This window comes from Micromesistius poutassou (assembly GCF_964030765.1).
Source record: "Micromesistius poutassou genome assembly, chromosome: 13".
Taxonomy (NCBI): domain Eukaryota; kingdom Metazoa; phylum Chordata; class Actinopteri; order Gadiformes; family Gadidae; genus Micromesistius; species Micromesistius poutassou.
Window position 1 is genome coordinate 13,765,250 of NC_140283.1, and position 12,595 is coordinate 13,777,844.

General features: G+C 45.7%; 1 protein-coding gene across 1 annotated transcript in view; it reads right to left on the reverse strand.

The window, feature by feature from the left end:
• The window catches only part of cftr (CF transmembrane conductance regulator), a gene marked incomplete at both ends in the record, with an annotated part of 29,598 nt that overhangs the window by 6,606 nt on the left and 10,397 nt on the right, over positions 1 to 12,595 (reverse strand). The window contains 10 exons of the mRNA XM_084476862.1: positions 1,298 to 1,448; positions 3,405 to 3,484; positions 3,955 to 4,241; positions 4,561 to 4,598; positions 4,714 to 4,842; positions 5,304 to 6,180; positions 6,601 to 6,687; positions 8,382 to 8,476; positions 11,713 to 11,904; positions 12,184 to 12,360. Coding sequence (XP_084332988.1) covers positions 1,298 to 1,448; positions 3,405 to 3,484; positions 3,955 to 4,241; positions 4,561 to 4,598; positions 4,714 to 4,842; positions 5,304 to 6,180; positions 6,601 to 6,687; positions 8,382 to 8,476; positions 11,713 to 11,904; positions 12,184 to 12,360 — 2,113 coding nt within the window. The remainder of the gene's footprint in view (positions 1 to 1,297; positions 1,449 to 3,404; positions 3,485 to 3,954; positions 4,242 to 4,560; positions 4,599 to 4,713; positions 4,843 to 5,303; positions 6,181 to 6,600; positions 6,688 to 8,381; positions 8,477 to 11,712; positions 11,905 to 12,183; positions 12,361 to 12,595) is intronic.

Genomic DNA, 12,595 nt, shown 5'->3' on the forward strand with positions numbered 1-12,595 from the left:
GTATTTTCATTTGTGTAAGGCATTTATTTGATACAATTTAATAAATCAAATCAAAATCAAATTGTTTAATAAAATAATAAAAACTGAACCGTGACTTTAGTGTATCGTTACACCCCTAGTGTTGGCTCCTGATGGTAAACAGTGACGGATGAATCTTAGCTGTTGTCTGTTAGCAGTCGGCCATTAGCCATCAGCAAAGAGATTAGCTGTAGTATTAAAGCAGTTTTGAGGAGAATTACATTTAATTTATAAATTTCAACTTAATGTTGAAATTGAGAGAAGAAATTGAAAGACCTTAAATTCAGGGCCATCAAAGCAAAAACATTTACAACCTAATGTTTTATATTTGCATACTTTAATTGTCTTTGCTCGCCTCAAAAAAAGTCAGTGAGACGAAGCAAACAGTAAAGGGTGGAGATTTCAGCGTTGTTTCTCTCTCACTCTATTGAATTATTGTCCCAGATTGTTTCTCATTAAACAGCTCCTCACTAATTGCAAATTTATCTTACTTCCCTGTGCTTCTCAGAATATCCTTCCTCCTTCAGCCTTTCAAAGGACCCCACCCACTGTGTTTCGCTACATGATTTCACATTGACACACAATTCCATTTCACAAGTGTTTGCTATGGGCAGGAGCCAGTGGTGACAAGAGCATGTGACATTCTGCCCTGTCCTTTGTGCACCGACAATGTGTGACACACATTCTCCCATCTCCTCCTCTCTCTCTCTCTTTGTAGAGGAGAGTCCAGGATGGAGCTGAAGGAAATCCCAGATCGGATCACCCCTCTCTGATCCGTTCCCGCTCAGAGCAGGGCCTGGCCGGCTATGGGACTCTGCCAGGAGGGGGGGATGGCGTTGAGAGCTGGGCCAATATCTACGACAACACCCTGTCACGTCTGTCAGCAGGGTCTGCACAGATGACCCTCGCTCATCCTCTCCGCTTCACACACTAGTACTCCAGCACAAAAGGTACAACAGCAAAAATAATAGAAGTTGGCTCTTGTATCAGCTTGACTCGGCAGGCAAAGTCAGGGAACAATCCCCTGACGGGTGTGGCAGCCCTTTGACCTTTGAACCCATCAACACGGGTCACCCATGATGCCAGTCGCCACTAGGTCTGCCTGCTTATGGCTAGGCGGGGTTGACGATGATGTTTGGACCTTTTATTTTATTCCCCAACTTCCTGCATTCACTGAATATTTGTTATTCCTGGAGGAGTATGTCTAAGGGAAATACACACAAATGGACACACACACACACACACACACACATACATACAAACACACAAACAGTCTTACCTTCGGCCTCAAGTAGTTTGAGTTGCTGTCCAGTTCGTAGGAAGTACTTCCGGAGGAAGACGAAGATGGCACCCAAGGGGATGACTGCGATGAAGATGTAGGGCCTTATGATGGACACGGTGAATATGGCTCCCAACACGATTATGCTCAACTAGAGAGAGAAAGAGAAAGAGAGAGAGAGAGAGAGGGAGAAAGAGAGAGAGAGAGAGGTGGTGAGTGAGATACATAGTATGAAGGTACATTTACACCGTCAAGACGTCAGAGATATATCTGCATAACTCCATAAAGTTGAAATCTGCTCAACTTTCCTGGTTGCTCTGGAGATGCTGTCACTAAGGGCATTCATTGTTTTGTCACTCTCTGATATTTAGGGCCCTAGTTAGACGGTCTAAAACGCAGACGTCAAGGCGCAAAGTCAAAGTACTTTGTGGGCGGTTCTACGGTGCTGTTGCTATTATGACGGCGAGATAAATGAGCTTTGCGCCCGGCACAAATCTAAAAAGGGTTGGGCTGAAACCTGTAGGTGTGTTTTGGGCGTAACATGCAATAAACCAATGAGAGTTCCATCTTCCATCCCCTTTAAGACCCAGTGCATTTGACTTGGCGAGTTGATATTTTGACAGCGCGTTTGCAGTCTCCGCTGAGACAGATGCATGACCACATGAATTTCAAACTTCAAATGACTCAGTTTATGGCCAAATAATAGGCATAATTCACACATGGAATAGCTTTTTCTTCTCCAACTTCAGAAACACTGATTCGTCATGTAAATTGCGGCAAAGACAACACATATATGATATGCGGACGCGGTCCTCGATGGCCGCAACTGTGGGTCTATTTAATGATATGCTGCAATACATTAACAAACATTGTTTGTTACCAGTATTGTATACATTATCGTTATCGACTTGTGTTCATAATATGCATGTGTCCCCCCGTTAACATACATCGCCATGGACTGTATTATGTGTTTAGTTTGCATGTGTTTAAACAGACACACACACGCACCCCAAGCATCACCTGCATTCATTCATTCTTTTAAACACTCACTCGCGGTAAAACTATGTTTTCTCACGATCAAATACTCATAAATCCTAAAAGTTATGGGCTTGTACACGATGTCTGTGTCAAGAACATATGTGTTTGCTGATGCATTGATTTAAAAGTACAACTTACCGCTGTGTCAGCTGTTCTTTCCCAAATCATTTAACCAACCATTTACCCTAAACTTAGATTTTGTTTTGGAAGCCTGGAATATACTTTGCTCAAATGTATTATTGTTATTATTATTATTTAAACGCATACCATAGCCTACTATACTTCATTCATATTCATTCATGCAGCCCTATTGAAAAAAATGTTTCCACAATCCACACCACGCTATTTCTATACAGTTTCACACATGAATAATCTTTGACATCATAATATTTAAATCAGGTTAATAGTTTGCATGTTTGTGCTGTGTATAGCCTACGTGTGTGTAAGCGTAGGCTATGTTGTAGTTCCGACCTGCCATGGCACGTCAAAATAGCAACAACAACTGCGCTATCCGTTATAGACCAGGTATTTTTCGGTCAGTGGCGCAATTGCATTGGCGCATTTTTTAGATCACTAAAATAGCACTAAGTATCATTTGCGCCGGAACACGGCCCTGCTTTTCGCCGACACGCCTCTCCAGGCGCAAGTGTAGTGGCGCCTGGTTGCTGCGGGGGAAAATCAGCTTTGCGCCGGGTGCAAACTAGCAATGACACATGTGTCGGTGTAGAAAGTCAATTGCGCCGGGCGCAAGATAGGGCCCTTAATGTACATTATCTGACATTTGTCAAAGATAAACCAGTCCTTTCACGGCTAATGTTATTGGATGGCTTTAGGGTAGTAATTATAACTGTAGTTTTTTCCTTGGATATGTAGCTTTACTCTCTTTGGTACAGTAGGAATATCTACATTTTAAGTTATTTATAGTAAACAATAACAGATGTCAGTGACCTACTGCTGCCAATATGGTGGCCGTTTGAGTTCATACTTCAATAGAGCGAGAGCAGGGTTGTTGCAAGATGTGTATAAGTTGGTGTAACACCATGTGTATGTGTATGAGGCCAAGGCCTACCTGTATGAGGTCAAAGAGAACCAGAGGCAGCATGTCATCTATAGTCGCCATGTCCTTAGTGAATCTGTTCATGATCCGACCTGCCGCAGGGCCCAAAAACAATAATTCAACCTCTAAAACATTGCCCACACATTACACAAGGCCGTTTCTAGCACGTAGGGTTAGGGTTAGAAAAAAACAATACACTACACACATGCACTTACAACATAAATGTATATTGATGATAGTTAAGACATACTGTAATTAAAGGTACAATATGCAACTTTATTTTATAAATGTGCTAACATGTATTCTTTCATGAAGACACTAACTTCAAGGCTACGTAGATCTAGTCGATTAGCTCAGACTCTGCAGCAGCATAGAAAAAAAATCACATTTACGTTTTTCTTCAGCAAACCTCGCTTTTTGACAGGCGGGGGTTTAGCGAGACAAGGGAGGGGGGGGGGGGGGGGGGGAGCAGAGTAACCGCTCGGCGACTCTACGCTTTACGCTTTACGCGGCCGTCTGACTTCCCATAATGCAGCGGTACCGAACCACTGGGGGGCCTCACCGGTCTTCATGGTGTTGAGGGTGGCTATGTTGGCCCGCAGCACGGCACTGAGCATCTTCTCGTGGAGCCTCTTGGACACGGTGAGCAGCGTGTGCACCAGGGGGAGGCCCCTGAAGAAGCCCAGTGCCAGCACGCTCTCCGACGTGGCCACGTAGATGTAGATGATGTAGTAGGCGCTGGTCGGCGTGACGATGACCGCCAGGTGGGTGGGCTTGGAGGCGGTCATGTTGGCATGCTCGGCGATGAAGGTGGGTGAGTTGGGGTTGGCCTCGTTTCTCCAGATCTCTCTTGGATAAGGGGAAGGGGAAGGGCGGGGGGGGGGGGGGGTGTTAGGGATGAACGTGCAAGGAGTTCCTCTCCTTGTAGGATGTTATTGATACCCAAATACACAAGGTTTCATCTCGTGCCTTTTATTTAGGAAATATTTGCAATCTGTGAATTGCTTCGTACCAATTTTCAAATGATACATTACACAATGATAGATTAAATTAGAATCAACTTATAGCAGTGTGTTGCTTGAGTTAATAGTCGAACAATAGCTTTTGTTCTTCGCAGTATGAATGAGTGAATGAATGAATGAGTACTCTAATGAAACATTATACTTACTTAGTGATGAGATATATGCCTATGACTGATCCTGCTACCTGCAGAGTGAGAGAAGACATATGCACTGTAGAAACAGCACTTGACTTCAAAGTGCATTCAGATTGGAGCTAATCAACAGTATAAAGATGGATCAATATATAATATCGTATTTACCTCAACAATGAAGACAACAGCTATGAATATTAAGACGTAGACCAGGTTCCTGTTGGTGGTGACGTAGCGCAAATAGGTGTTCCATGAGGTAGTTTCAAAAATGTTTTCTTGCTCATCCGCAAAACATTGCTGTGAACAGAAAAATCTGGTTTTTGTAGAACAAATCAGAAATAAAATTAACCTTGTTTTTATCCATAGGACAATTAACATACTTAACATAGTTTACAAGCATATTTGAACTCATTGGAGTTTGTGATTGGGTAAAATTAATGCAAATTTATGATATTTGTTTTCTCTAGAGATGCCATTCCAATTTTTTGATCTGTGTAGTGTTAGGTTACTCTGTAGCCATATAGTGTATAGTTTAAGTCTATCTATCATGCTCAATAATATAAAGTTATAATAATACAGCATATAGTCTCAATCAATAATCTATTTGTAATTGTATTGTTTTAAATTATTTCTCTCCAGTGCACACAAATATCCCATCTGTGATCAAGAAAGCACGACATCATATCTGAGCTCATCTCATTGCGTCTTCTAGTCTCTTCTGCAGTCACTCTGGAAGCCCACGCCCCAGCCCCCCCTACCTCCATGTCCTCCTCGTCCACATCCTCGCTGATGTCGAACACGCTGTCCAGGGACAGGCGGCGGGCGTAGATGTCCAGCTCAGACGCCAGCTGGCACGCCGGCGTGATGGACAGCTTCCGCCTGAAGGACGACTGCATCTGCGCGTGCCGCCGCTGGTGCTGACTCTGTCCCCCGCCACCGCCACCGCCGCCGCCACCGCTGCCGCCACCACTGCCGCCGCCACCACCACCACCACCGCCGTTGGTGATGAAGGCCAGCACCGACTGGCGCCGCTGACCGTGCAGGTGCTCCAGGCCGTGGTGGTACATGTTCCCCCTGGGGAGCACCTCCTCCACCTGGTCGTCCTCCGGCACCACAGAGAACCTCCTCTCCGAGAGCTGGTGCACCGAGTCCTCCTGCTGGGAGTTCCCCACCCCGCCGATGCCGCCGCCCCCGCCGGCCGAGGGGGGCTGCCCCTGGGAGCCCCCGATGAAGGAGAACTTGCGCGCGGCGGCCAGGGGGTTGAGGATGAGCGACTGCTTGCGCTTCTCCGGGTGGTGGGCGTCGCCGATCACGCCCGGCGTGGAGGCCGGCTGGCGGAAGGACGCCTGGCGCAGGGGGTCCGGGGAGCGGAAGGCGGCCGTCTCGTCCACGGACACACGGCGCAGTGTCTCCGTCAGGATGGAGCTGCGGCGCTCGGCATTCATCTTGTCGTAGGCCTGCAGGCCCAGCAGCAGGGAGCTGAAGTCGGGCCGCTGGGCCTGCAGCTCGGAGAAGGTGCCGTAGAAGTAGCACACGCCGTTGTGCAGGAGGAGGATCTTGTCGGCGCGCTTGAGGTGCTCCAGCTTGCTGGTAACAACCACCCGCGTCTTTGAGGCCATCAGTTTGCACAGGCACCTGGGGAGGGGGGAGGGGGCGCATGGACAGACCGGTTGGACATGCAGACTCTACACCGGGTTGGACTACATCTAAAGAGACATCGTCAAGGTAACCAGGACTCAAGCTTTGCAATCACAAACCGATAATTATATGTTTACTCTTTTGTCTATAAAGAAATGTTATCAAGGGTGTAGATCGTTTGGCTCTCTGAGGAGACAGCCAAAATGTGATTGTACTAAACAACATAACATAACAATACAATTTCAGCATTGTACATTGTACATCTTTAGTCCCTCTAACCTAACAGTATAACACAGTGACACTATGCGCAACCTTAGCATGTCAAATACAACAGAACCTATATCCTTGACCTTCAAACACTAACCGTCCCCTCGCCCACCCCCAAAGCATGAAAGCCTCTCTGTTGCTAATACACACTTTTCAAAGATCTCTTTCTCCGTCACGATGTCCAGGTGGGTGAAAGGAGAGTCAAGGAGGTAGAGATCTGCGTCTTTATACAGGGCTCTGAGGGAGACAACACACGGACACACACACACACACACACACACATATACATGTACGTATGCACGAACACACACATGCATGCACACACACACACACACACACACACACACACACACACAAACACACAGAGCATATGAGAGAGATGATGACAGACAGAGGGGGACAGAATAAATGAGGGATTTGAGTGACATATTGACTAAGTGGCTGTGGTATGGTGTCCTTGAAGTACTAAATACATGAGCCATTCCCATCACCAGAGCTGGAAACTCTCAGAGTAGGTACAGAGTGGTGAAAGCTTCACTTTGCAAGGTTCAATCTGTAAAGTTAACCCCACTTATGTCACCCCTGTTCCCAGAATCAATACATTTAGTTACGCACGGACGCTCCCTGCACCAATTACAGTTGCGATCCATAACCGATCACATGATCCTGAGCGATCGATCATAACCTTTAAAGCCTGCCATTTTGGAACCAAAAAAATCCCCAAAGTGGCAAGTTGTTAGGCTACATTGGAGGGTTTTTTTTGCTCATTTGTTGGGGACTTTTTACTGGAAGGAGAGCGGGATCGAAGAGATAGAGATAGAGGAAGTGAGACAGAGAAATGAACATGTGGTGGGGTTTCCAACAGAGCTCATCAGAGTTCAGTGGCTTTTGGATCCTGAGGAATGATGGAGGCACTTAAAACCCATCTGAAAAGGAAGTCATCAGGCAGATCCCGGACACTTTAACAAATGGATATGCACGCCTTTTTATCATCTACAAGGGATTCAGGCGAGCCATAACATCTATCTACTGTGGTTGTAAAAAGCACCACAAGCACCAGCCGGACATTCACACACATAAGGGAAAACCGTGGCTCATGAGAAATCTATTGTATTGAGTGGTAATTAATATTGTGTAGCATCCCAGTATGCTAAGAGAGAGAACAACACATAGAAGGATGTGTGAATAGTGTCAACGCTACACTCTCTATCTTATGTATGTCATACACCAACAACAGCCTCACTTTGATTAATTGGTTAATTAGTGAGCAACTTAAAGTCCCTTGTTACCCAAATCTAAACGAGGACATTTGTAGTAGTCATCCATCAGACATTTGTTATGACTTTGACTACGGACACTGGAAAGCTTATGCAGCTATTTTTAGTAAAGTATAATTAATGGATGACTGGATACCGTTAATAACAGCAATGACTCATATCATCCCCCCATCAGGCCTTCATCAGTTTATACTGTGAGATAAGTGGTGAGCGCTCCACGAGTCAGCGCGGAAGTACGCTGTGTTTCAGTAGCACGTCTTCATCCAGAGACAAAAGGGGAAACCGTCTGCTATTTTGTAATACTGCTTCCTGCAAAAAGAATAGTAGAAAAGTTGGACCGTTGATGTCATTGGTCAAGGATTTGGGTTCTGATATCAAAAGATTCTTCTTTCTTTGCAAACAGGAGTTTATGTTGCAGACTGAGATTTTCTCCAAACACGTGTGGGAAGCAGTACTCTCTTGTATTGGTAAATAGTCAAATGCCACGGTTCCCCTAAATTCGAGAGAGAAGGAGAAGGAGAGAAAGACAGAGAGAGAGAGAGAGAGAGAGAGAGAGAGTGAGAGAGAGCGAGTGAGAGAGAGAGAGAGAGAGAGAGAGAGAGAGAGAGAGAGAGAGCATGCTCATAAGAGACGCTGGTGTGTGCCTGGTCATACCTGGCCAGGCCGATGCGGGCCCTTTGACCCCCGCTGAGTGTGACACCGCCCTCCACAACGGGGGACTTGTCTTTCTCAGGGAGCAGCGCAAAGTCCTGCACCAGAGAAAGACAGAAGACAAGATGAGTGGGAGGAATACATGCAGTAATACAGAGACTGATAAAGTCTCCCATTCAAACACACATATTTAAAAGGACTCAGAACAACACAGTCAGCACCAAGGACCAAGGACTGTGACGTAGACAAATGTTTTGTGATTCACTGATTCACTGATTTCTTTTTTTGGGCCATCTTTTGCCAAGGTTACAACAAGGATTCATTATATGTGTGTCATTATTAGATTGCCATGGACATGAACATGAACATGAGGGACAAAAAAGAACAATGACGTTTTTTCATCTTCCTTTGAATGTACAGGGACGTCCGGAAGTGACTTCCAGTGGATATGCCATGGCGTGATGGCGTGTGTGGGAGTGTGGGACAGCCAATCGCATTAAGAGTAACCATAACAACGTGAGCATACCGCCACATCATCAAAATAGTCATTACAACAGTAGCTGTGATGACGTTACGCACACCACAGGGCGAAGACAGTCATCATAATTGGGTAACCAAGGCAACAACGTTGATACCACAGCCCGAGAGTGTAGCATCACCTCAACCAAAACAAGCCTCTGCCGACCGGACTCCCTCTTATAGAGTGACAGGAATACTGTCTTGGATACTTGGATTGTATTAGTATTTTGAACTTATAAACCCTTTTCTCAGAGGCATCGTCGTAGGACACACACAGGTGTCCCCCATAATAACACTCATTATGCTGCTTTTATGTTCCAGGGCACATGGTCCTCACTAGTTCAGTCTACTCCCTGTGGCCTGGTACAAAGAGAAGCACATAATTAGTGTTAAGAGCAACACCTGTGTTTATCATAACAAGAATGCAAAAGGTTCTATTGACCTTCTTATTGAATTATATTTATTTGTACTGAAATCTATTGGATATCTGAATTAAGAAAGAGGGTGTCCGAGTATTGGTTCACTGTTTAATGCGGTCAAAATAAGATCATTCTATATCCTGTACACTGGCTGCTTCCAAGTATCGTAAACTGTTTATGTTTGGAATGACAAAATCAGCATTAGGGCACTAGGACCAAGAAAAGGAGTCCTTGATGTGGGCAGGATCCTACAGGTAACAATAACAAAAACATGGCTTCATATGGTTACTGCCTTAGTAGAGGAGCAAGCAGTGTGGCTGTGTAACAAGCAGCCTAAAACTACTTCATAAGCTTCCTTCTGTGTAGCGCTGCTTGAAAAATGCTGTGAATCTCGTCCTCACATTTGAAGGTCTAATGCACACTGAGTTATATTTGTGTATATATATATGTTATTAATGTATAGTATATAATATATTTGTTTTCTTACAAAACTAAAGGTATTCTATAGCCTTAGTAAAATGACAAATAACAAATGAATATGTAATACAAAAATGTGAATAATAAAATATAAAATACAACAAATAACCAATACACTCAGGCCAGAATGTTGTGGGAGTATTGAGGGAGTGCCAACAGACAGGACAGAACAACACAACAAACAGGACTGTACGAGAGGTCACCGACCAATACTGTGACCACATACATCGGGACACTGAGGGGGCATGAGTGAGACTGGATGACCACATCGATATCACAGGAAAGAAGTGAAGGAATGAGTCTATCTCATTCCTTCAAACACAAAAGGTGTCTATCTTATTCCTTGAAACACGAAACCTCCTACCTTTTCATCTGCCACTTCCGCTGTCCTGCTGGCAGGCCACAGGGAATTAAGTTAACAGGGTGTTTAACAGCTTGTTGAGCATGGCGAGCTAGTAAAAAGGCATATTGTGAGTCAAGTAGCCGAACAAAGCAAGCCGGCTAGGCTAGCGGCTAGGAGCTAGTGGCTAGCAGCTTATTTGGGGGGTTGAACGGAGTGGGGGGGGGTTGGACCACCCAGGGCTGTGTTGTCTGGTGTTTCAACAAGGTGGGGGGGGGGGGCTGTAATGAATGACGGAATGACAGTCTTCCAAACACCTTCTCTCAGTGTCTGGATAACTTAGCCAGTTCCGCCCCTAGTCCCCCACCAGGGGGTTGCCATGGTGATTTTCCTTGTAGGAGGAGCACCTGATCCTCATCCCCCCCCCCCCCCCCCACCGACATGACCAATGACTCATGATGACCTGACCGTGTGTATTGCACTATAGACCATGATTTGCATTTAAACACAATGCCCTCTATGACGACCAGTGGTGTGTTTACATAAGTTAAGCGGAGTCCTTATCATCGCCCTCTTTTCGGTGTTGGAGGCCTGCTTAATGTCGTGTCAGGTTTTTACATGTGGTTGTTTTGTTGGAACACTTCAGTAGTACAGAGCGGGCTGTTTGCTGTGACATCAGACCTGTGTTTAGCCTAAACTCTGGAAGTGACGGTAAGGGGAGACGGAGTCAGTCCCTGGACGAGGTTGTACTGCGTCAGATCATGGATGATGGGCCGTCCTCATGGAAGTATCCGGAAGACGTAGATGTTAGCGTACACCCATATGTGTGTGTGTGTGTGTGTGTGTGTATGTGTGTGTGGGGGGGGTGTTTATACGTAGCTATTCCTACTGAATGTGGATTACCCCGACATTATAAGCTGTCATTATAATATCCGTCGCCAACCTAATGAGATAATATAATTGTTGAATGATTGAAACTGTTGAAAACACTTAACCAAACGACCCGCTCAGTCCACTGTAGGCCAGGGACTTTAGGCCTCATCATCGGTTCAGTCAGGAACCCACTCATTGTCATGATCATCAAATGCAACCAGCAAGATGATATCCCATCTCCATGACAACAGCAGACAGTTCCAGTGTGAGCCACACTGGAGGTCGGAACGAGAAGAAGCCATCACTCAACACAGAGACTCAGCAGAAAGTGCCCTGTTGTGTACTAATCTCTCTCTCTCTCTCTCTCTCTCTCGCTACCCCTCTCTCTAGATCTTTCATCTATTTAAACTGTAACTCTCTTTCTCTATCCCCGTGATTACTATACTCTTTCTCTCTCTCTTCATCTCTCTCTCTGACTCTCTCCCTCTCTCTCTCTCTCTCTCTCTCTCCCATGTGATTACAATTCTATCACTCTTTCTCTCGCTCTCTCTCTCTCTCTCCCTCCTTCTCCCTCTCCCCTATTGCGCATACGATTCCTCTGTCCACTCAGCTCTCTTACCCCTAAGACCCCTGAAAACAAACATGCAGGTTGTGTTTACCCCAGCAAGACAACAGTGAAGCCCCAGACAGGATGTGACATCAGTACCTCCTCCAGCTGACAGGCCTTGATGATGGAGGTGTATCGGAGCTCGTCATAGGTCAGGCCAAACAAGATGTTGTCACGGATGGTTCCGGGCATGATCCAGGATGTCTGGGGGCAGAAGGAGATCCGCCCACTGTGTCGGATCTTCCCTTCCGACGGAACCAGCTCTCCCAGGATCATCATGAGCAGAGAGCTCTGGAACCAGAGCCACGGGGCAAGTCAGTCTAAGCAATGTCAACGCACACACACTCCAACGCACGCACACACAGGCATGCCCACTGCAACGCACTAACACACAGGTACACACACTCCAACGCACGCAAACACAGGCACGAACACGTATGCATGGGCACATGCACGCACACACACACACATACGAACACGGTCACCCACCATTATGTAGCAGCCTGTCACATCTCATCAGGTATTTTGCTATTAGTCTTGGTGATGTTGTGTTGCAAGAGCAGGACCCACCTTCCCTGATCCAGTGGAGCCCGCCACTGCCAGCATCTGCCCCTTCTCGATGTACAGGCTGATGTTCTTCAGCACTGGCGTGACGTACAGGTTGGTGAAGAAGAGACCTGCATCTCCGTTGGGGTGCCCGTTGGCCTTGTTCTCCTGCTTGATCTTCTCAAACAGTTCCCCGATGCCCTGCGTCGGAGAGAGGAGGAGGAGGAGGAGAGGAGGAGGAGGAGGAGGAGGCAATAAGTTTGAAATTGTAATAAGGTGAACTTTTTATTAAACATATAACTAAATGTATAAGTATTCAAAGTATGAAAACTTGTTTCATGCATCTTTTGATTGTGTTACATTGTGCACAAAACAACACGCCTTTAAAAAAGAAAAATACATTACATAAATACATACAGAATACATTAAAAGTAAG